This window comes from Pteronotus mesoamericanus, unplaced genomic scaffold (assembly GCF_021234165.1).
Source record: "Pteronotus mesoamericanus isolate MK-2021 breed Mesoamerican mustached bat unplaced genomic scaffold, CSHL_Meso_final contig_52, whole genome shotgun sequence".
Classification (NCBI taxonomy): Eukaryota; Metazoa; Chordata; class Mammalia; order Chiroptera; family Mormoopidae; genus Pteronotus; species Pteronotus mesoamericanus.
Window position 1 is genome coordinate 12,609,471 of NW_026555189.1, and position 23,819 is coordinate 12,633,289.

Genomic DNA, 23,819 nt, shown 5'->3' on the forward strand with positions numbered 1-23,819 from the left:
AAAGTCAGTCACAAATGTATCTGACAGTATCAAGTATCAAATCATCAGATCATTTAATGTGTATTTTAATAAGCTTGCTTAGGACATTTACTAAACTGAGCCCTTTGGTTTGTCCTCAGTGTTCATCCTCTACCCGCCTCCCCAAATATTTTTCAAAAATCTTCTGCAGGAAATTAGATGTGATACAAGTACTCTCAAATTTTTAGAGATGGAAAACCTGCAGCCCAAAATTAACAAGATCTGCTGTCTTATGGATCTGACCAATAAAAGCCAAAGAAATGAAACAAGCCTCAACTTCCTCTACCACAAAAAGTGAGCACTGACTCAAAACTTAAGCAGTTATTTATTAAGTCAACAAATACTGGTTGCCTACTGGGTTTAAGGCACTATGCTAGGCACTGATAATACAACTATGAACAAGATACAGACACTACCTCTGCCCTCATGGTACTTCCATTCTAATGAGGAAGAGGATCCAAAAAACAAGTAAAAATGCTGATATAACCAAATATTGACCTGAATTCTACCAAGCAATTTTATCATCATGGCCCTTTTTACTGCAAATTATCATCTTAAAAGCACGTCAGTCAATCCACTTAGTTTCTTCAAACTACACATGTAATTATTATTAAAATGAAAACTAATTTTGTGAACCAATAATTTTGAAACCTTAGCTCTGAATATGTAACATATCCTTCTCAAGAGAATTTAAAAATTAGCTGCCAGGTGTTCACAACAGCACTATTCACCATGAATGGATGAATGGGTGAACAAATTGAGGAATATATACAACAGAATTATTATTCAGCCATGAAAGGAATCAAGTACTGATACGTTCAACGACATGGTCGAACCACAAAAACACTATACTAAGTGAAAAAAGCCAGCCACAAAAGGTCACATACGTATGATTCCATTTATATGAAATATCCAGAACAGGTAAATCCACAGAGACATCCCAGATTAGGGACTAGGCTTCCAGGGACTAGGAGGGGGCCAGAGAGAATGAAGAGCAATTGTTTAATGGGTTCAGGGTTTCCTTTTGGAGTGATGAAAATATTTTGGAATAGAATTGATTGCACAACATTGCAAATGCATGAAATGACAACAAATCATTCACTTTAAAATGGTTTATGCCATGTGTATTTCACCTTAGTTTTTAATTAAAAAGAATAGCTACTAGAATATTTTTAAGTGAATATTTTTGTCACAAAACTGCTCAAATTTAACTTTGGGAGTTTTGATTATAAATCGTTTCAAACCTTAACTCCATCTAGACCCATATTAATACCAAAATGGTTTGCTGGGCTTAACAAAAAAAATAAAAATAAAAAAATCAATCGTTTCTTAAAAAGCTGTTTTCACAGGTTTTAAATGTTATTCAATATTTTGGATGTAAATAACAATTCCCATTTACACGATGATACTCATTTATTACTCAATGTTTGGGTAACTTCTTTCTTGGTCATATATTTGGTATATAGTGTGCTCTAATCAAATCTGTGTCCAATAAGTTTGCTGACATCAACTGTTTATCTTCTTTGTAATGAAAATATTCTAACTAGTTGTTTTTATTTTGTTAAATCCCCATAATGTAAGAACGATTCAATGCCACACTCTTCACAAATGCAACTTTCCCCTTTGTACCTCTATTCAGCCTGCCGAGTAGCGTAGTTATCTGGGTTATGGACCCCCCAACCCCACTTCACAATCTCCTTGAGGGGCATCAGTCCTTTTTGCATGTACCGTAACACTACAAAGTTCCTAAGAGTACCTTCGACATAATAGGTGTTCAAATGGTGTCAGTGGAATTGAAATAAACACAGCCAACAAATAACTATTGTAAATTATTTATTATGTTGAAAAAGACACGTAACGTATAAAGACTAAAACGACTGTTAAGACAAATACGGCCCAGAGAATCCTTATGCCTCACGTTCAGATGTTTTTCAATGCAACTCTACAGAACAGTCTGTTGAACATCAATATGAACTCGAAATAATTCACCTAATACCCTGAAAGAATAATTAGGGATTAGTCTTACCTATCTCCCTCTTGAAGTTCGCCTACATATGTAATAGGGAAAGTGAACTTAATGAACCACAGTATTTCAAACCAGGTCACAGGAGACCTCTAAGTCCCCAGTCATCCTGTTTCTATTTCCTGATTGGTCTGACCTCCATGTATTATTGTGCCCAGCCTCCCCAATTCACGATCTCCTTTAAAACATCTTCCGAGGTGAGCTTTTTCTTAAAAATTGATTTCCAGAACTTTCTAGAACAGATCACCTCACTTTTTTAATCTCCTGAAACACTCTGCTCAAGACAAGAAACCTAGTTTTCAGAAAGTCCCGTTATAAGTTACACTTCGAAAAGTGGGCCATAAACTTGCACAAGTGGAACTGAAAACGACAGCGTTTCTCTCCCAACAAAGCAGACTTAACAAACATGTGCACGAATTTTAGACCTCCTACACTTCAAAAATGTACATCTTTCAAATAAAGATTTTAAAGGACGAAGAATAAATGAAAAACCAAATGTGCTTACACTTCACAGGGACATTTTCTCCGCATCATGCTGGCAAAGAAGCGACAACCAGACGCCCCGTCTGGGGCAGTGGCCCCGACCCTCGGCCTCCAAACCCCGGAGTCCACTGGCCACAGGCATCCCGGAGTCGAGTTTCCCACTACTTTGCTTCCAGCCAAGCCCGCCGCCACTTCCACGTCGCAGCAACCCATACGCCTCCTCAGCGATTTAAATCCGCTCTTCACTCACCACACGCACGCACACACGGTGTTACCAGACACCGGACGACCGAAGGACCAGGGAGAGGGCGAACCCGTGTGAGCGAGAAGAGGAGCGGACGCTCCTCGGTCCCGCCCGGCCCGGCACCCACCTGCAGGCCGCGAGCCCGGGGGCGGCGGTGCCGGCGCCCCGTCCTCGCCGAAGACGAGTTTGAAGTCGAGCTCGTCGTGGGCGCCACAGTTTGCAGTAGTCATCGGCGTGGCCCAGGGTACTACGGTTTCTCCTCAGGCGGCGACTACAGCAGCGACAGCTCCTCAGCGCCGCTTCATGCCGGGCCGAGCCGGCCAAGAGGTAGCGGCTCCGGAACAAACTTTCCGGGCGGGGACCGCGACGCCGACCTTTCCGTTCCGAACTCTAGAGCTGGCCGCGCGCCGAACCGCACCAGGAGCTGCCGCCGCTGCCTGTCTCTTGTGCCTAAGCCGCCACAGGGGCCGCAGCCGACGTTCCCCACTCCGCAACCGCCGCCGCCACCGCCGGCGCGCTCCCGCGCCGTGCTGCGCGCCCGACCCCGCCCCCTATCGCGCGCCCGTCTGACCGGGCCACCCATAGGCCACTGGCGCCACCGGCGAACCCGATGGCCCCGCCCTCTCACGGGCCTACCGCGTGACCCCGTCTCCCGGAGAAGGAAGTCACGTGAACACGGCAAGCTGGAGAGCCCTCTACCTCTTGGGAGTTGTAGTTTGGCTTCTATTCCCTTCTCAATTTCTAAACCAGGCCCGCGCACGCGGGTGTAAAGTCGATAGCTATAATCGGAATTAGGAACCCATCACCGACCAATCGGAAAAAATCCCTTCCCTTATTGGGCCATAGCTCACGTCGAGGAAGGGCACCAGAGCCCTGAGCGTCCGGGTTCTAAACCATATTACTCTGCTTCACTGGGTTTGGGAAAGGTATCAGGGCGCCTGAAGGTTACACAAGCTCCACTCAAACCCTCATACCCAACCCCAAACCAATTAGCGGGTTCTGGAGAAGGCAGGGACCAGACCTAGATTGGGGCGGAGCCAGAGACCTGGGCTGCGCTGCGAGTTCCATAGACCCACCCCTGCGGGGCGGGTACCGCACTTAGCTGGCTGCGCCTTTGTCTGCCCCCACGAGCCGTCCTGGCAGCTGCTCCTTTGAGGACGGGCGGCTCGTTCGCAGCCTCGACAAAGCCTGAGGGGCTCGACCTGAGGAGCTGCTGGAAGTTGGAAAGCCCGGCGTGACCTCTGCGTCCCAGTACATAGGAAAGCGGGAGGGATCGTGTTGCCCAAACCGAGTGGCTGTAAGGCAGTGACACTGTCTAAAGAACCGTTTTCACTCCTGGCCCCTCCCCAGCAGGCCTGTCTTCTCCTGAGACTACCCACGACTGCCTCCTCCTGGGGCCTGTGCCCGGGGACTCTGAGCCAGGCTTGTTTACTTACAGCTGTTCCAAGGTGCAGGTTGGACGGGCAGCTGACGGAGGTGGAGGAGACTGACTCTCCTAGCTCCGGGCCCCACAGGACGTAGCATCCCTACAAGGGCGTGGCAGGGAACCCAGTGGGGGACGCAAAGATAAATTAGTCTCCCTTCAGGGGTGGGAGAGAGGCCAGCAAATCTATAATCACTGTGCGAAGAGATGAGGGCTGTGCCCTGTCCTCAGAGAAGGTTCATAATCCCGCTGGCTACAAAGCCTCCACAGGGCTAATTATGAATTGGACAAGAGATGAGAGAGGTGGTTCCAGACAGAACAGATTTCCAAGGACTTGGAGATCAAAAGTAACTGTAGTGAGAAATCTAAGGTTAGACCAGATGAAGGGACTGCAAGCCATATTGCAAGGTATATGGACTTTATCCTGAGGGCAGTAGGGAGCCACAGAAAGGTTTAGAGCAGGGTACTTCCATGTTCAGAATTCTGAATGAATCACCCTGGATTGAACTGGGAGCAGAGGATAATAGTGGTCAAGAAGAGGGAGCAAATGGCATGAAGTGGGTATAACATCTTCCCAATAAACTGTCCTGCTTTCAAAGGATCCCCAACCTTGAGGGACTGAATGTAGAACTTAGAAGCCAAAAGCCACACTAACTTTGCAGCCTTCTGCCCCAGGCAGATGATTGGCCTGCCAATTAGTACCACATGTAACATGACCCCAGTATAGTAAAAGACCCCAAAAGGTTGTCCAACTTACCTTCCCCTCCCCATAAAACAATGTAATTTCAGGATGTTTGCCTCTGCCTCCATACACGTATCTCTGAACTTTAGCCTCTCTGCCCTCCAGACATGACTCTACCTGAATCAGGGACTCAGCCAGCCAGGCCAGGGAAAAAGCAAGAGGAAGACAGGGCCTGTCAGCCCCACTGCTAGGAAGGGACCACAGAAGCTGCGGATAGATGGCTTGAAAAATTCACAAATTCACCTGGGTGATGCAGCTGTGTTCTCAACCACTGTACCTGGAGAAAACTTACAAGGCATCAGGTCTTGGGGAAGGTTTCTGGTCTGGAGGAAACTGAGAATCCTATCATGGTGTGATGAGGGCTGGGGCAGGGGTGGGTACCAACTTTAGGAAGAAATGTCACCACTTTTGTAAGAAAGACAGCAATGACTGGGAGCTCCACAGGCTGTGACAGGACCCCACCACCAACCACACACACACACCCGTATGTAAACTCTCTGCCCCTTTTCCTCAGTTAGGGGCAGGAGTTTTCCTATGAGCTCTTTCCTCAGGCCAGCTCCAAAGCTGTCTTAGGTGGCTGGAGGCCATCTGACTCACCTTCAACCTTCTGAGAGCCCTGGGAAACAAGGAAGCTCAGGGGACCACTGCAGTAGATAAAACCCTAGACTGGGCCAGCTGTTTAGGTCTCTGTATGCCCCCTCTTGCTCCTGTGTGAATGCCAGCCAGGCCTGAGATTTAGGGAAAGCCATCTATTTCATCAGCTGCCCCATGCCTGGCTCTGAGCCCCAACTGTTGAAGGCTCTCCTTATGGCCTCTGCACCATGGGATGATACAGTTTAGCCCAGTTCAACCAGCTTTGTTCCACATTAGCAGAAACAGGAGCCTTGGAGGAAAGTCAGAGTTTAGACTTCCTCTCCATGCCATACATCCCCTTCCCTCAAGCTCTTGATACTTCTATGCCTTCTCCCCACGTCCATGACAAGGCTGGCCACAGGGGTCACAGTGACTGCCCTTGATCAGCTCCAGTCTACAATCCAAGACAATTAGATGCTGGAGTCAGCACAGACTACTTCATTTGTCCTCAAATGTTAGGTTAGGGAGTTTGGACTTGATCCAGAGGGCAGTGGAGAGCCATGGAAGAGTTCTGAGCAATAATGACACCTCGAAGGAAATAAGAATGCAGGACTGCAGGGGTAAGAGGTTCCCTCCCTCTCATATTCATATCAAAACCCTTTGTCCTCAAAATGTGAGGAGTTAAGAGGAAGTCCTCAATCAGGACAGTTGGAATGGATGGATAAGTGTTGTGGCCACCAGCCCAGAGTTGGGTTTGGGTGTCTAAGAGGCCTTAGTTTAAGGTTGGCATGAGGATGAACAGAGGATGGAGCTTTCAGACCTGACTGGACCCTCCAGTCAGTACCAGGTATCAAGTAGGTCACTGAGACCAGGGCGGGCATCACTGAGGTGCGCTACAGTGAAACCATTTGTGAGCCAACGTTGTCAACCAGGATCTTTAACAGACATCCTTACGCATGGAACACATACTAGCCCCTACCTACCTGCTCCCCTGTAAATGACCCTCTCCTCAATACTTCTCCTGGGTCCTCTAAGTCCCCACACTTCACCCTCTATCTGAACAACTCACCTCTACCCCTGCCTCTCCTCCTACATAGTCTAAAAAGGAATCTGACACTGCCAGAAGGGGTTTCCCCAGGAAATCACAATAGTGGACAAAAAGACTGGAGGACAAAGCCCAACCCCCTGGGGAAGATCTTAAAACTGGGTACCTAACCCATAAGGGTCCTCCTATAAGCTCTGACTGGCTCAGGATGCCTGGGGGGCATCCACAGGGGCTTCGTTATCTGCCCTGTCCCAATCCGGGTAGCAAAGAGGGCATTTTTGACTAAAACAGTTTTTTGTAAGAAAAATTGGAAATAAATTGTACCCAAAGCTTGATGGCTGAGACCAGAAAAAGCCTCAGCCGCGTTCCCGGGTGGGGTCCCTTTTCTGGGAGCACTGGTCTGGGCAGTTAGGGCAGGCTCAGCATGGAGTGACCCCATTAACCACATGAGTGCCCTATCACAGGACTGGCCTATTTATCCTCCAGCCAGCCTCAAGCAGGCAGAGGAGAGCTGACCCCACTCTCAGAGGAGGGCCCCTAGCCCCCGAGAGGACTAGAAGTAGCTTGCCAACGGTCAGATAACCATGGACTCTGGAAGGCCACTGGTAGCACGGTATCCTTATCTGCACACAGAAGAGCAACGTAGTGGTTCGGGACTGAGACAGAGCCCTCACCAGCACAACCCTTGAGTCAGGCTGGAACGGCCGGGGCTGCTGGCTGGTGCAGGGGCCTGACCTTGGGGAGATGGGAGGAGCATAGTCTTGGCCCAGAGGGGATTCCCCTCTTCCCTCAGAGCTTGGGAAAGGGGAGAAGCAACATGTTTACAGCTGAGGAAGAAGGAGCAGCTCTGGGCAGGGACCTTTGGTCAGAATGCCCCTCCCAGTAAGCGGGGGTGGCCCCACAAGTTGAGTTGTGGTAGCCGTTTGTTTGCTTCTCACTGCCAGGAGGAAATTAAAGAGAATCTGCCACTTCCGGCTCAAACCGGATGGTGGGGGTGGGGAGGTGGCGTGGGCAGGCAATCGCAAGGGCCCCAAATTGTTGTCATCAGCAGTCTCCAAAGTCTTCTGCCCAGAGCAGGCACTTTGTAGGTGTGAGCTCCAGATAGCTGGGCTCACACCCAGCGCTCCCAACTTGCCTGAGTAGGTCCAGATACCCTAATTGTTCCCGCAGGTTCCATATCGTCGTCTCTCATCGAGAAAGCCAACCGATGGCCATTGCCTCAGGTTTGTCATCAGTAGAATGGGCTTCTTCGGTCTTCCTGGCTCAGCTCAAGTCCACTGAGCACTTAAGGTGATATCCTGCCCCTCACTTCCTCCCAGATTTGCAAGGATAGTTAGGAAATAGGCATTTAAGGAAGCTCCAGCTCTTCACAGAGGGTGGGAGCAGAATAATCATGCCCGGTCATCCATCCATCCATCAGTCTGTATGTGAAGATGCCCAAGGCTGAAGCAGCCAGCCGTGGGTAAGAGTAGAGGGTGTCTTTATTGCACTGTACCAATGTCAGGTTAGGGAGGTGCCACTGAAAAAGCCCCTGTTTTCAAAGAAAATACTGAGGTCATTGGAAACTTGGCCCTGCTACTCAGACTGACCATGAGAGGTAGGCACTCTGGGCTCCCTTTGGCCCATGCTCCAGGCTGATGGGCCAGGCCAGAACCTCTGAACACCTGTCAGGCAGGGGCAGCAAACTGTCCAATATCATCTGGTTTATGTTCTGTACCCACAGTTACCTTAGGGCCAGGCCCACAGTGGGGGGATGGTAACCAAGGTAGACAGTGGTCACCAGCCTTCCAGAGGGTTGTCTTTACTACTTCCCAAGGTTACAAAGGGCTTCTTGCACAGATCCCCAGGCAGTGCTGGCTCTTGAGCTCTGGGGCCCCCAGGGTCTTGGTCAGGTATCTCCCGCTTACGCTTGTGCAAGGAGGAACTCTCCTCACCCAGCCGACCCTCAGGGAGGCCCTGGCTCCGTAGACAGACGATGGCTGCAGCCTGCTCCGCCAGTTTCTTGGACTTGTCCCTGGGCAGATGAGGCATGGGGCAATAAGGCAGGTAGGCAGGCACAATGGTGGCAGGACTAGAGGCTGGGAGGCCTGACTCTCAATACCCTCGTCACAGATTCTGACAAAACTAAGGAAGGGGTCATCACCCAGGGATGCCACCACCCAGGGACACCATCCTCCCAACCCTCCCAGGCCAATGTTTGGGATCAGGCCCTCCACCCCGAGCCTCATGCCCCTGGATGAGGAAACTCACCACAAGGTAGACTGGTACTTTTGCTCAGCAACAGTGACAACAGAACGGAAGAGCCGATCCAGGGGGCGTTGAACCTGGTACACAGACAGAGAAGGAAATAGGAATGGCTGCATGAGGGAAAGAAGACTGAACCTGGAGGCCCACCTCCTGGGGTCAGGTTGAAGGCAGAGAAGAGGAAGTCCTTCCCATCTAAGTCAAATGAAAGCCACTTGTTCCACATCTTCCTCCCCCACCCCAGCAGAAGTGTCTGGTGCATCTTGCAGGAAAGAAAGGTGGATACACAAACCGACAAGGACACTGCAGCATGTCAGGAGTTCTGTCATGGACCTAAGCAAAGGGACATTAGAGCCCTTAGCTGTGAGTGACTATGGAGTCTTCTCCTACTAACATCTGGATGGGCCATGTCCCCAGAATAAGGAGTTCGCCAGATGGCAAAGGGGTGAGAGGGGACAAGAACTGGGGCAAAGAAGATCCATCTGGCAGAGAGACCAGGTGATGTGGCAGGATAGAGGGCTGAGTGGATGAGACCTGAAGCAGAAAGGCATGGGGGGAGGGGGGTGTCTCATGCTCTGAGCTGATGAGGACTTGAGCAAGGGAAATAAGAGTTCAGGTTCACTTCAGAAATGTCATTCTGGCAGAGGGGCACACAAGGACCAGAAGGTACAAGCTTGGAGGTCAGAAGTCCAGAGACAGAGCCACCTAAACAAGACATGGCTATAGGACCAAAGGACATGAAGCAATACTGTCTGTTTTGACTGAGGGGCCGCATGTCTGGGGCCCAATTCTATGCCTCATTAGCTGAGGCATGGTCCAAAAACATGTCTAACTTTCAGGTTTGAGCATCCTTCCTAAGTCAGTTGGCCCTCCCCAGAGACATCACCCCTCCCTAAGGAACACCACTGGTCCCAAGCAGCCCCTTACTTGGGTCTCTAGTTCAGTTTTATGAAAAGTGGCCATAATTAACAACAGGCCTGCTGTCAAAAGGAAGGCTTTATCAGCAACTGGCTCAACCATCAGTAACCACTGTGTGCCTACAGAGGGCAAAGCCAGGCTGCGGCCAAGCACTCTGCAGCCCAGGGAACAAACTGCAGGTGTGTGGGAGGTGGTGGCACCAGCTGTGGGAATGTTGCGGGGCTGGAAGCAGGGCGGGCCACAGCCAGGAACTCACCGTTTCATATACAGGTTGTGCCAACTTCTCCCTCCGGCACCATTCCAACAGGCACATCTTGGGGGTGATCTGGGGAGAGTATGCTCTCCTGGAGAAAGGAGGGGGAGGAGTCAGGGCCCGCCCATCATCACTCCATTTCTCAGCACAGGCCCCACTCAGTTCCTGGTAGGAGATGCAGAAACTGAAACATCAAGCTGCTGCCTTAAGACTCCTGTACCTACTTCCTGATGTCCCACTTCTGTCCCACCAGCAACTTGGGGCCACTTCTGCCTAAAGGGAAGATGGGCTTCAGTATGCTTGGGGAACTGGGGTGGGAAGTGAACTCCCAGCACTCTGAGCTCCAGCCTGGAAAATAGCCCCCGACAGCCAAGAAGGAAGGTCCAGTTTACCCCTCAAGACAAGATCCAGAGAAAGTGGATGGGGGTGGAGAACACAGGTAGCTATACCAAGGGCTCAGGCATCTAGCTTAGTACCCACCCCAATTATGTCTGCTAAGTGTCAAGATGATCCCCTGCTGGTTAGACACAGTGGACTCTGGTTTCAGAGTCAGTCTGCACCATGTTCCAACTTCCTACCAGGAGCTCTCCCTGCATGTGACTACCCAAGAGCCGATCCTACGCCCCTTCTCCCAAGCCCTTGCCAGACAAGACTGGCTCCTGGTCTGGGCTTGGGGACCTGAGACAGGCTTAGATCCCAGATTGCAGAGGACAGAGACGAGGGACCCAATCAAAGCTCAGCCACAGCCCAAGGCAATAATTGGCCTGAAGTATTCCTGCCCAGTGGGGACACCACGGGGCCTGTGAGGGGCAGTAGGTATGGACAGGAACTGCACAGCCAGATAAGGGCTAGGGTCATGTTGCCAGTGGGGAGCTCCTTGCAGGCACCTAGTTCCTCAGGGCTAGGGGAAAAGTACAGACTTTCAGGGTCAGAGGAGATAAGTCCTCTCACCCAAGTTGTGGGAGGGGGTGGGTCAGGAAAAGGTGGAGTTCGGTCCCCCCTGGGACAACATGCACAACCCTCACAGCGCTGCCTGGGCCTCCAGGAATTATCTTCTCCAAAGGGCCTTGTTTGGGTTGTGGAAAACTGAGAAGTGTCCAAACCAAGGAGACCTGTGGTCCCCAAGCTTGTCCTTAACCAAGTACAGCAGACAGCTTGTCAGCCCGGTCAGTCCTAGGGCACTGGCCCTGGCCCAAGCTGAGGCAGCTGGAGACCTACCGGTCAAACTTGACGGCCATCTTAATGACACCAGAGGTGTCTTCAGCTGGCTCCTTCTCCTCCTCTGGGGTCCTGGCCAAGAGCTCAGCCCGCCGCGTGTCCAGTTCTCGGGTGGTCTCCTCATAGAAGGTACCAAGGCCAAAAGCCTCACTGTGGAAAGACAAGTGGAGTGGAACAAGCCCCTTAGTGGAGCCAGCGATGAGGCAACTACTGCAGGAGCCTAGGGCCCCACCACTGAGAAATAATCCTTCATACACACACCAAAACAACACCTCTAGGACCTGGCCATCAAGAAGGCACCTTCTACTCAACCTTGGGATCAGTCTGGACTGGCAGATGGACAGTGAACGTGGGCCCCTGAGGGTGGACACTGGAGGGCAGGCAGGGCTGGGTGGAAAACGTTCTAAAGGTCACTTCCGCCACCTGAGCCCAGCCTCTCTTCCAAGGAAAAGCATACGGGTGGCTGTCCCGAGCCAGCAGTGAGTAAGCTGACCTACACTGATCACATACGGGAGGTATGCATAGCCTCGTCCTCATGTGGGCCCACAGGAGGAAGAGATGGAGGACTGACCACTGAGTGGTTCCCCACTTCCTGTCCCGGCCACAGTTAGGCCTCACCTAAACTGAGGTACCATCCAGAGCTACAGAGTTACACTCTTGAAAATGATACTCTTGAGCTCACAAGACACCTGGGTCAAGCTGGTTAAGCTAGGTGGCATAGGGACAGAACCAACACCACAAGCCCAGGATGAGGAGGGTTTGGGCAGGGCTTTCCTGTCCTAGGGAGCATTTTGAGGGCGGGGGGACACTCACAAAGATGGTGACTGGGGGTGAGAGAGAATCATAAAGGCTTCTTTGGAGGAGGGAAGATATAGACAACCAACATGATGGGGACAGACCATTCGGGCAGAAGATCCAGTACGAACACAGGTGTGGAAGTGGGGAAAAAAGAGTAAATAGGGAGCAGGCACTGGATCAGGCTGTGAGGGGTCCCAAATGTGAACCACCTGAGTAGAGGAGCAAGGGGTGGCCTCTCAGACTGCAGAGTGATGGGGTACGGGTACAGGCTCATGCCAGGGACTCCATTCCGCAACCCCAACTCTCCTGACAATTGGGTCTTGGTGGCACAGTATGTGATAGACCTGTTACTGGGAAATCCCCTTCCTCCCCAGGAATTCCCAAGCCCAGGCCTTGCATTCCTCTATCCTACTAGTGCCTCAGTTCCCGAGACATTGCTGCTGAGATCAGTCCAGAGAGAGAAAGTTCCAAAGCTTTGAAAGTATCCCCTTCTGTCAGGCAAAGCTGTTGCATGACCCCACTACTGCACATCCATCTCCAGAAGCTGTGTCCCAGGTCCTCTGGTAGAGTCAGCTTAGGGCTCAGAGTCAAAACTGGGCAATGTCTGCTAGGACAGATGGACAGCCCATTGCCCCTCTCACCAAATTTCCCGGGAAGACTGGGCAGCATGGAGCAACTTTCCCTGGGGCGACTCCAGCTGTTCTCGTAGCATCTGACACAAGCAGTACTTGGTATTGGTGTAGTGATTGTCATACTGCACAGCCTGGAAGAAGAACCGACATGAGCCCGCCTGCTGCCGAGGCAGGCTCTGAGGCCTGAGCTTTCCTCTGATGCAGGGAAAAGGGGTCCCAGGGGGCACCAGAGGTGCGCTTGCAGCCAAGGCAGTGGGATCCCATAAGAGCAGTCTCCATCCTGGCCATCTATCCTTCAGTTAGTGGTACAGAGCTAAAGGGTCACATCCAAAGCCCATAATCAGGAGCACACCCGACTAGACATCCTGCCTGAGATCCAGATGTGCAGGGAGCCCCTCCTGCATCAGCCACCATAGTTAACCACAGAGGACCTGTGTCAAGCATCTTCTAGGGCAGGGAGGAGGACAAGACAAATTCTTGTCTGCCAGGACCAGTCCCAGGACAAGGGGAGATTCTTCTATTCCTTATAACCATATAGGTACCTTTCCTTCCCACATCTGAAATGGCCTGTCTCCAATTTCTCCTACATGGGTAAAGTATACAGCACTATCCACTGATCACGTTCACATGTGTTACTTGTCACTACACTGAGGCATGAGGTGCAGTTGTTACCATTACTTCACAAACTGGTAAGTATAGGATCAGGGACAAGACAACTGACCGCCCAGGGTACCAGTAGAAACCCGCCTGGCTGGAGCAGGCCAAGGAGTATGCATGGAGGGTGCCCCAGCCCTCCAGAACCCCTTCTAACCCTTGCCCCCTGCGCTTTTCTAATATCAACACTAGGCCTACATCTTCGGTGTCTGGGTAGGTGCCATAGCACGCTCAGGAAAAAGCAGGGATATGTAGGTAAGCCCAGCCAGCAGTAAGGCTTTGATTCAGCTTATTTGGGACAGAAAACAGCTGGCTGGGCCCAAAACAGCCCTGCCTATGCTTGAAAGCCGCTCCCTTTCTCCAGGACAACAAACTTGAGGATCTGCCAGGCTCAGGCTGAGCAGGAATGATAGCAGCACCTTTCACCCAGTGAGCAAGCTCAGCATAACTGAACATGTCTTCTCTGCCCCAGGCTTGCCAGCTCACCAGAAGAGATATACAGCTGTCCTGGGCTGAAGCAAGCCCCCTTTGCCTCTGGCTGACCCAGGCCACTGGAGAGCCTGGTGGCCCCCAACCTGCCCAACAGGGCACCCAGATCCAAGAGGATGACATCTGCAGCACCAAGCAAGGGGGGCTCTGGGACAGAAGTTGCCCAGCTCTGGACATGGACCTCAGGGCCTTCTACCATCCCCAGCTTCCACAGCTGCCATTGCCCAGGCATGGCCATGGCTTGAAGAAGACATAGGCAGTCTGAGGATCTGAGATGCTCCTGACCCTACCAGGAGGGTGTACCCCCGAACCCCAGGATTGAAGAGGAGGGCAGAAGGCTGCTCTAAACGAGGGCTCAATCCCAACTCTGAAGAATCTGAGGACCATTCACTATCTCTACCTGCAGACATGCACAGCTGGCCACAAAGTCCCATAAGCTTCTGGGGTTGTGCCAAAGGGACAGAGCAGGTGAACTTGTCAAAAAAAAAAAGTCCTTTACAGGGAAATGCTCCTGGCACTACAATCAAGCTTCCAGTGAGAAGAAAAAGCTATTCCTTAAGGAGAGAGTTAACAGTCAGCTATTCCCTAAGTTAGGGGTTAAAGCATTCTAAGAATTAGCATGAAAAGAGTTTTTAGTGATTCTGGCTGATGACAAGAAGAGAAGTCTCTAGGGAGATAATCTCCAGAGATTATCCTCAACAACAGCAGCTACAATGGCTCCTCCCAGCTGTGGCTACTCTCGCACCAACACATTGCCATGGGTGTCTTCAGTGTCACAGACCCCACTGTCGTTTACATGTATGTGTATGTGTGGCAGTTGAAAAAGAGAGAGAGATTATGTGTTTGGGGTCCCCAAAGCATCCTGGTCCCAGGGGTCCTTGCTATGACCCCACATCTTAGAAGCTTTAGAAGGAGGTGATGAGCGGCATGCCTCCTCAGCCCCCTTTCTTCATATTGTGGCCTGGGAGACCCAACGCTGCGTGACCAGAACTGAAAAGGAGAGGGCCAATGAAGGCTGCTGGTAGCTGGTGGCTGGGGGCTCACCCAAAGCACTTTCTGCAGGAATGTGGCAAACAGGAGAAATGCTTATTTCAAAAAAGTGCAGAGACGTACGTATCGGATGTACTTCTGCATGACCTCCTCCAGGGGCCGCAGACCCTCCTGGAGGAAGATGGATGGGTTCCACATGGCAGCACGGGCCACCATCACTGAAGAAGCTGCCGTAGCTTGTCGAAAATCCTCGATGTCCGAAAAATCTTTGATATGGTCGTGAGATCCTCCACTGAAAGGCAACGGAGATAAGGGGTGTCCCCATCCTTGTCCCAGCACTTCAGAACGAGGCAACTCCCCGGTCTGCTTCCCATTAACTATATGGCTGTGCCTAAATCCTTCAGCTGGAAGCACTTCTGGAGCTTGGAGATTCTCACACACACCCCACTGTGGGGTCAGGAGCAACAAGTGAGATAATACAGGAAAGCAGCCAAAACCATGTCTGGCACTTAATAGATATCCCTGAGATTTTTACCTTCCTTCCACTTCATCCTAAACAGTGGCTAAAGCCAGCCCACATCTGAAGACATGGGTCTGTGAATGGATATTGGGATTATAGGAAACCCCAGCCCCACGCCAGGCTGGGGCGCCTATATACCCACTAAGGGCTGGGTCAAAACCCTAGAGAGGGAGCAGATGCGGTGGTGATTATGAGAGGAAGGAAGGAGGCCCAGTTTGGTTGCAATTTCCCTTCCTGCCGCCATGCAGCCCCAAGGGCCCCCTTGTAAACTGCTCTGTCTTCATCTGTTCCATTAGGAGCCAGACGGCAGCTTCAGTCCAAAGGCAGCCCTGGGGGTGGGGGAGGGGTTCGCATACACACACTCAGGTGGGAGCAGCAGTAAGAGGGTCCAGTGGTTTGAGTAGCCCTGCCCTCTCCAGACCACCCCTAAAACTCCTTGGCCTGGGGAAGGCTGGGCTTGGTGGCCAACCCCACCCTCAGCTCCCTCCCTCCCTCCCACCAGTCAAGTGTGCCTTTTGTCAGGACCTCAGGGCTTTGGAACTTCCACGTTCCCATCCTGCCATCAGGTTCGGTGCCATCCTGAGGTCTGCTGACCTGGACTCCCCACTGGCCTACACAGGCCAGCTCCCCAGGAGCAACTGGACATTGTCTGGCTACTGAGCTTCTGGGCTGCTAATTGGTAACTCACACCTGCCAGTCTAGGTTTCAGGCGCCATAGGTGCACAGAATGCTTGTCTGGGCTTTGGAATGGGACTGGCCTTATGAATCCTGAGCCACACATGTGTAGGCAAAAATAGGTTTATAGTTATTCATATGGAAAATAATACAAGAATAAACTGTTTCATGTACTTACAACTGTAAACCAATTTTGCTCTACATGTTCTGGCTTGGGCCTCCTCACCCTACACCCTGCACACCTAACTCTAGTGTGACCTCACCTTCCCCTGGGCCTGTTTCAGCAGCCACGTTCTTGCTCTCCCTGTCTCCTGAACACTCCTATCCTCATCCCATCCATCAGAGTGCCCTGGGCCCCTGCCCACCTACCTCAGCCCCTCACCAGACGCCAAAGAACATGACAGGCACTTGTGTCTGCCTCGTTACCAACTTCATTTTTCATCCCAGCCTTTCTTTTTTCCCTTAAGGTCAATTTTTAATCGTGTCTCATTCCACTTTTATATGCCAGCTTAAACCCCCTCTGAGCGAGGGGAGGCATGAAGTAAATGATGAGGAAGGGAGGCTTACTTGGCTATGACAGGAATGGAGAGGGTTTCAGCAATGGCTTTGATGGTTTCACAGCTGACAGGGTGTTGAGGTCGTTCCTCCCGCTTCCTTGGAGATAAACAAAAAAGACGGGGCTGAGAGCAGAGTGCCAAAGGCCTTGTCACAGTTTACACAGGGTTATGTTAACCGAATCCTACTGTCCTCCCTACTGAACCTCAGGAAGGTCATGTGGCCATCAAAGACAGGGGTCTAGGCTGCAGTGTGTGGCTCCCCATGACCTCTGCTGACAAGGCAAGTTCAGCTCTTGGAGGCCTACAGATGAGACATGGCTGCGGAGGGCTGATGTGGGTGGATGATTCCCAAGGTCATGCCACCGCTCCCTGACTTCCTCTCACCTCTGCCAGAGATGAAGAACAGTGCCATAAGACTGCTACCCCTACTGTCCTGGTCCTGCCCTCCCCACGGGACTCCGAACAGCTGCTGCCCCTCAGACTGGCCACTCCCACACAGCTGCCTATGCTGAGGCCAAGATGGGCAGCTGATCCTGGGGACAGGAACCTGGCACAGCGTAGACTCAGCAGCCAGGGCAGGCCACAGACCATGGCTGTCACAAGGAGCCCCAGGGGAGGCAGCACCACAACCTATATACCCTCCCTCCAAGGTCAACTGTAAGTTCTTATGGATGAGACTGAGTCTTAGGGATGCTGAGGTGAGCCCTGACCTGAGCTGTGCTTAGGAACAAGCAAGAGAGGTGGTTGACCAGATAGCCCTTACCCAGGTCTTGTTTGAGTGTGACCTCTCTGCCACACTCCTCAACAAAAAGGTCGAGGGCTGTAGGGCCTTAGTAGTACCACTCAACCCAGTCTCCACCTTCTCCTCCACACACCCCCAGCAGCCAGCTCTAGCCACCCTCAACAACTTTGATGGCCAGAGTCACTCCTTAAACTCTCTGAAATCTGTCTTCCTAGTGTTTCCAACTACTGGCAGAAAGGATCCTTATAAAGCAGAACTTATCTTAATTTCCAAATGAGGAATGTGGTGCACAGAGAGGTTATATGCTTTGTTCAAGGTTCCAGAGCCAACAAGCAACAGAGCCGGGATCTGAAACCAGGCAGTCTGAGCCCAGAGCCTGTGGCCTCGGGGTTTATAACGGGTGTGGCCTTTCACCTCCCCCTACTGGCTCCCATCCATACAGCTATGCTTTTCTCTTTTATATGTTGGACTTCTGGGCTCCCTTTTCTGAAAATGCTGTAATAGACACAACCAGCCAAAAATGTACTGTTCCTACAAGACCTCCAAACCCAAAAGGAACATCCCTTAGAGAAGAGAGTTCTACTCTCTGGCCAAAGTCTACTCACCTAGGATTCTGTACAAAAGCACAGCCTGGACACAGGGAGCAGGTTTGACTGAAACCCAGAGTAGCCTTCAGCGGCAACACCTCAGCTCTCAGCAGAGCACACATAAGCTACAGATACAGGGACTGTTTAAAGCAGTCATTGTGTCAGCTGGCAACCCAACAGGGGCAGACAAAAGAGGCAGTGCCTGTAGAAGAACAGCAATCTGCCTGGAGTCATTCAGGGCAGAAGCTATTGCTCAACGTAGTGGAAAGAAAATGAGATTCAGAGTCAGAGTTCTAATTCCACCACTTCCTGGCTCCATGATGCAATTTTGAGCAAATCATTCCATCGCTACCATTTACACATCCTGAGGTTAGGGGCATTTCTCCTTCCTCCTCGGTCTGTCTCTAAAGCTCAGTGCCAGCTCTAACCATCCTTGACAACTTTGTTTCACCAGCAGGTGCTCAGTGAATGAAACAAAGAAAAATGCAAGCTCATAAGTGTTTGGCCACCCCCAGGATGTCAAAGAGCTAGGCAGAGGTAAGGGGTATAAGTAGAAGAGAACTTAGTTGTCCCTTGAGGTCTGATGAAGGATCATTAAGATGGCAGAGGACCTCTCTGCAAGTCAGTCACTAGAAAAGCAACCACTCACCTCCCATGAACTGTGATGGCAGCAATGCCAGTGCTCTCTATCCGCTTCACAAGGCTCAGGGTATCTTCCAGCTGGGGAAGAGACCCGCACAGGGTGGTTACTGAAGTCAAGTGGGAGCAGCTGTCAGCTCCTAAAGGGGCTCAGCTCTACCTCCTCCTCCAAACCTAATTCAACACCTCAAAAATTACTGACACCCCAAATAAACATCCCCAAAGAAAAGTGCCCTTCAAATATAACACACCATCCTTACCGACGGTAGGATGCGAATCTTGCAGGTCACAGGTCTGCGTGTCCCTTTAACAAGAGTACTGAGGATCTGCAGAGAGGAGAACAAAAGAGTACCTGTCTCTTCTGGAACAAACAACCACAACGGCCTGTACTAATTACTTCAGCTACAGACCTGTGTCCCAGTGGCATGGACATGTCTGTGTCCATGTATGTGTCCACATGCATATCCATTGCACGCATATACACATAAGCTCCATGAAGGAAGGAGTCCATCTTTTTTCTATGTCAGCCCCTTGCCTGGCACACAATGGTGTACATATATTTGGTAAATGAACGAATGAGTGATGGATCTGCATGCATGCCTGTGTAAAACACTGTGATCCTTTGCCAGGGCAAACATCTGAGAGCTTAAGAAATTCAGAATCTTAGATCCCACCTCATATTTCCTAAATGGGTCTCTAGGAGCAGGGCTTAGGAATATGCGTTTTTAAAGGCTCTGCCCAACACACTCCCTCCTCAATATGATCCTAAGGCCTAGCCCTGGTTGAGAACACATGGCTCACAGCTTCTTTCCTGCTTGAAGGCAATGCTCCCTTAGTGCTGTTCCAGGATCTGCAGAGTGAGGGAGCAGGAAGGCTTTACAGGTCTTGGGCCCTGTCCTCACGTACCCCTCTTTTAGGGGAGTCAGATATACAGGAATGAAACTGGCAAAGGAAAAGACAACATAGTCAACATATTAAAAAAGTGTTTACTTTGCATAGTAATTGTGAAGAACTTCAAAGAAAGATCAAGAAAGTCATATAGGAAAGTGTCAAGGAGGTAGCAAGACCAGACTCTTAAGAGTCAGAGATTAAGAGAGACGCAGATGACGCTGCATGTCCGTGGCACTGCTATCTTGTTCCCTCGTCAAAAATTTCAGGCCTGGCAAGCTGGATGGAAGGTGGTCCCAAGAGCCCTCTTTCAAGAACTGGGTCGCTGTCAGGCAGAGCAGAGGGGACATGAAGGCAGCTGCTACCAGTCTAGGTTCTAGACAGGTGAGGGCAGCAGAGAGCCAGGCTTACGGCAGTGGAAAACCTTTCGGGCAGGGACAAAATGAGGCAGGTCCCTCAGAAGACATCAGACTAAGAGGCTGGCTACAGGCAGGAGGGGAGAGAATGGGCGAGACAAGGCCTGCTGGCCCAGGCACAACTGCCAGCAAGGCAGACTGGGCCTACGGCCTTAGGGTCCCTCTGGCAGACCTTAAAGGAACACCTACCCTTTAAGGGGGGACTGCCTGCCAGATCCATTGAGAGGCACAACAAAAGTTCTCACTCCAGTCCTTTCCCTCAGGCTAACAGCACTGTCTCTGGAAGGTTCCTTTGCAAGTGCTGACTTAGGATCCTCTGATGTTTAGTGATTTAAGTAACTTGGCTGCTTTGATCCAGTCCTGTTTTGCAGAGCTTTCTTTTGGGGTCTTATCCAAGTAGCTCTAAGCATCGTCTTCAGTATTTCTGTTTATTTTATGTGCATGTTCAGGACCAGGAAGGAAATTAGGAACCAAGGCCAAGTGATACCACATCTCTGTGATGTGAATGTCTGTGGGGGAAAAAGACCAGCAACAGACCCCTATCTGAGCAGATTACAGCACATCTCCCCACGAGCAGGCTCACCTTACCAGACCCACAGGGTAACTCAGGAAGAGCTCCCTTTGTTGTTGGGAATGGGTTGGGGCAGGGGGGAATGGGAGAGCTTAGGCTTGGGAATCGGTGAGAACTGAGTTCAAGTCCTGACCCTGCCAGTTATTAGTCACAGCCCAAGTGCAGTGTGCACAACGGGGGTGCCCTGGGCAGCAGGGAGCGCCCGGAAATCCTGGGCAAGGGTGAGAGAGAGGCTATCACTGAGTTAGAATCTAAAACTGAGGCTGTTAATCCAGGGAGGGTACATCAGAGCTACCTAGGGAGCTTTGTCAAAAGACTGATATCCTCTCTCTGCCTCTGTCCTATCTATTTTCAAAAATGTTCATCACTCTAAGCAAGCATCCTTATTTTGAAAAACTTCCTGCCAGTGGCCCTGAGATGTTTCCAAGATGGAACCTTGGGCCTAAAACGTCAAGCCTGTGAGGAGCCACAAAGCTCTCACGCAGGCGGCCCGATATGCCAGCACAGCTTGAGCCTGGAGCTACTCCAGCCCACCACGCCCACGTCCCATTTGGCTTTACTGCGGAGGCCTGGGACCTCCCCTCCATGAAGCAAACCCGTCCACCAGCCCACCTCGCCCACCCGACCATCCCCCCAAACACAGAAGGAGCGGAATGAACTGAGCCTCGCAAGTGAAATGTACCCAGAGAGGGACAGTGGATTGGACAGAGCCAACAACATGAGTTAGAGAAGCCTGTGTGCACAGTGTTGTGAAGCAAACACCCGCTACGGGGTCCCCTCGCCTAAGTACAATAATGAGTTTGAGATCCATAATTGTTAACATCCACTCCATCCTGCAGAGAGATGACTGACCGGAGGTTCCTAAGCCCAGGTGTCTACTGACCTGTGGCTAGACACTTACACCCTACGCCTGACATCTTTAACCTAAGATGCCATCACAAGGGGCACTGATGCTAGCGTAGAGGTCACAAGACCATGGCTTTAGGCTCAGTTCTGCCTCCTTCTTCGCTACATGATCTTGAGCAAATTTTTTTCCTCTCTCTGTGCTTTAGTTTTATTATTCTTCATCAAACGGAGATAACAAACACCTTCCCTGTCTACTTCAAGGGATTTGGAGAACACATGGAATAACTGCTAGAATACACTTTGGAAATTACTCTACAAACACTAAGGATACATTAAAGGCATATTACAGGCACATTACACATACCTATCTGCACATGGGAAAAATGAAAAGGCACGTAGCTCATAAACATGCTGGCCTTCTTATATCCGAGACAGTGGGGCTGGAAGAACGCACGGGGTGAGCTACTGACACAGCAGCCAGCACAAGTGGTGGCAGCTTTTATTGGTGGTGCTTTTTCCCAAGCCACTGTATGTGGCCTGTGGTACACATAGGAGGCTTAAAACCCAGCAGGGAAGCAGGGATGGAGAATAAGAAGGAAGTCAAAGGAGCTAAGAAGAGCAACAAGAAGAGAGATGGTAGACTGAGAGAGGAAAGTTAAAAGGTGTATATGGTGTAGCAGAAAATGACATCCCCACATGCCCTGGCAGCTCACAATACCGGGTGGCAAATGTCAACCTGTCCCCAGAGCCTCATAAACCTGGCCACCAGAATCACTGAAGGAAGGGGGTCAGAGGAGGCTAATTTCAACTTGCCTTGTATGGCCCTAACCTGGCCTGCTCTCGAAGGCTGGTGGTGGAGTACGTCAGTACTCAGGGGCCCCACTGCTACACTTACCAAGCCCCTGGGAGAAGCCCATCCTCCCCAACCCAGCCCCACAGCCACTGAGCCTGTCCACGACCCACAGGTCCTGTGCTCTCATGATCTTCTCAGGAGGGAGAGAGGCAATAGAGAGGAGGCTCTAAACGAGTACCCCGTCACCACCCTCACCCCCCTACTGCTCCTACCACCTCCAGCTCTCAGTTGACATGTCCCTAGCCCTGGGCTTTTAAGGAACTTCAAGGCTAATGTAGGCTGGCTCCAGGGTTACTGAACTTGGCGGCGCATCAAAATCACTGGGGAGCCTTTTACAAATTTTCCAGACCCCAGGTGGAGTGACTGATTCACTAAATCTGGGAGAGGGGAGTGGCAAGTGTTCCGTGTTTAAGGACCTCTGCTTTCACTCATGCAGGACTTACCTTCTCAATCTTGTCAGGGTCTGACAGCAGAGCAGCTCCCATTCCTCCCTAAGGAAAAGCACACAGAGGGGCTTCTTACAGCTGGAAAAGGGTGGCCCCCTCCCCATGATAGGGCAACATGGTGTGGCAATGTGCCAGCACCCCAGCACATGTCTCCAAGGGACCAAGGTCCACTGGCAATCAGCACGTCTCCTAAGCAAGTAGGAGAGCAGCAGTATCCATACCCACAAAACCAGGGCTCAAAGTCTAATGAATTCTAATAGTCATCACTCTGATCCCTTAGAAGGGCCACAGATCTATCTAGGAGTGGGTTCTACAAAAATAATGTTTCAGGACTGCCTATTCCCTACCCAGGGTATCAGTATCTTAATAAACTAAACCCCACCATCTGCCAAGCTCCTAAAAAAAACAGCGAAAAACAATGACTCACTCTTCCGTTGAAATGAGAGCAAATGCACCTTGTTCCTATCCTACCATCACTTGCTTTGGTACCACCACCGCCAGCAAAGCCACTCAGGGGCATGCAATCTGCAGACTTTCTCCAGGCGCCTCTCCCCTGCCAGCAACAACAGCCTGATCCTTAGCACCCAGATCAATGTCAAATTCTAACAAAGCCCCAGCTAAGGGATACCCACAACCCATGGAGCCATGTGAATCTTGACTTTAACAACAGAGGGTGTCTCTTGATGATGGGATAATTGGTGATTTTCCTGCTCTTTGTTGTACTTTTATATCATCCAAGTTCTGGACAATGGCATGACATTTTAATAATGGGGTTTGGGGGGGCGTTAAAAATCTGAACCCATTAAGGGTGAGGTGAAGGGGAGAAAAACAAATCCAGTAAATACATGTTCTCAGTATATAGGCTGTACACTAACAAATGCTCACAGTTTGTGCTCAGAAGGTTGAAGTTCAGTGATTACATTTTTTAAAGGATGACAGATTAGAATCAGCGAGAACACTGACCCACCACTGACTGAGCCAGCCTGGACCTGCATGTCAGAGGAAAATGGGAAGGGCAGAAGGGGACTAACCCTGGCCACAGATACAAACCTGCTTAGAGGCTTTAAGGGAGCTCTGGCCCCAGATCCATTTGTCCTTCAGCTCTCACACAATGCAGCCCTTCCTGTGGAATCACAGGCTCTAAAATGCAGTCTCTCCCTGCCTGGTGCAGCTCAGTGGACTGAGCAATGGCCGCAGACCGAAAAGTTGCCAGTTTGATTCCCGGTCTGGGCACATGCCTGGGTTTCGGGCCAGATCCCCAGGTGCGGGTGTGTGAGAAGCAACTGATCGATGTAGCTCTTGTTCAGTGATGTTTCTCTCCTCCTCTTTCTC

At 50.9% G+C, this 23,819-nt stretch overlaps 2 protein-coding genes across 6 annotated transcripts in view; both read right to left on the bottom strand.

The window, feature by feature from the left end:
• The window catches only part of NFATC3 (nuclear factor of activated T cells 3), a 101,892-nt gene extending 98,603 nt beyond the window's left edge, over positions 1-3,289 (bottom strand). For all 4 annotated transcript variants that reach the window (XM_054579290.1, XM_054579292.1, XM_054579291.1 and 1 more), the window contains exon 1: positions 2,896-3,289. In XM_054579290.1, the coding sequence (XP_054435265.1) occupies positions 2,896-2,998 (103 nt within the window). In that variant the 5' untranslated portion in view covers positions 2,999-3,289. The remainder of the gene's footprint in view (positions 1-2,895) is intronic.
• A 3,872-nt stretch (positions 3,290-7,161) lies between these two features.
• The window catches only part of DUS2 (dihydrouridine synthase 2), a 34,346-nt gene continuing 17,688 nt past the window's right edge, over positions 7,162-23,819 (bottom strand). For both annotated transcript variants that reach the window (XM_054579295.1, XM_054579296.1), the window contains exons 7-16: positions 22,485-22,532; positions 18,728-18,793; positions 18,478-18,548; positions 16,510-16,596; positions 14,871-15,039; positions 12,624-12,745; positions 11,185-11,334; positions 9,970-10,057; positions 8,802-8,875; positions 7,162-8,565 (exon numbers count right to left, since the gene is read on the bottom strand). In XM_054579295.1, coding sequence (XP_054435270.1) covers positions 8,328-8,565; positions 8,802-8,875; positions 9,970-10,057; positions 11,185-11,334; positions 12,624-12,745; positions 14,871-15,039; positions 16,510-16,596; positions 18,478-18,548; positions 18,728-18,793; positions 22,485-22,532 — 1,113 coding nt within the window. In that variant the 3' untranslated portion in view covers positions 7,162-8,327. The remainder of the gene's footprint in view (positions 8,566-8,801; positions 8,876-9,969; positions 10,058-11,184; positions 11,335-12,623; positions 12,746-14,870; positions 15,040-16,509; positions 16,597-18,477; positions 18,549-18,727; positions 18,794-22,484; positions 22,533-23,819) is intronic.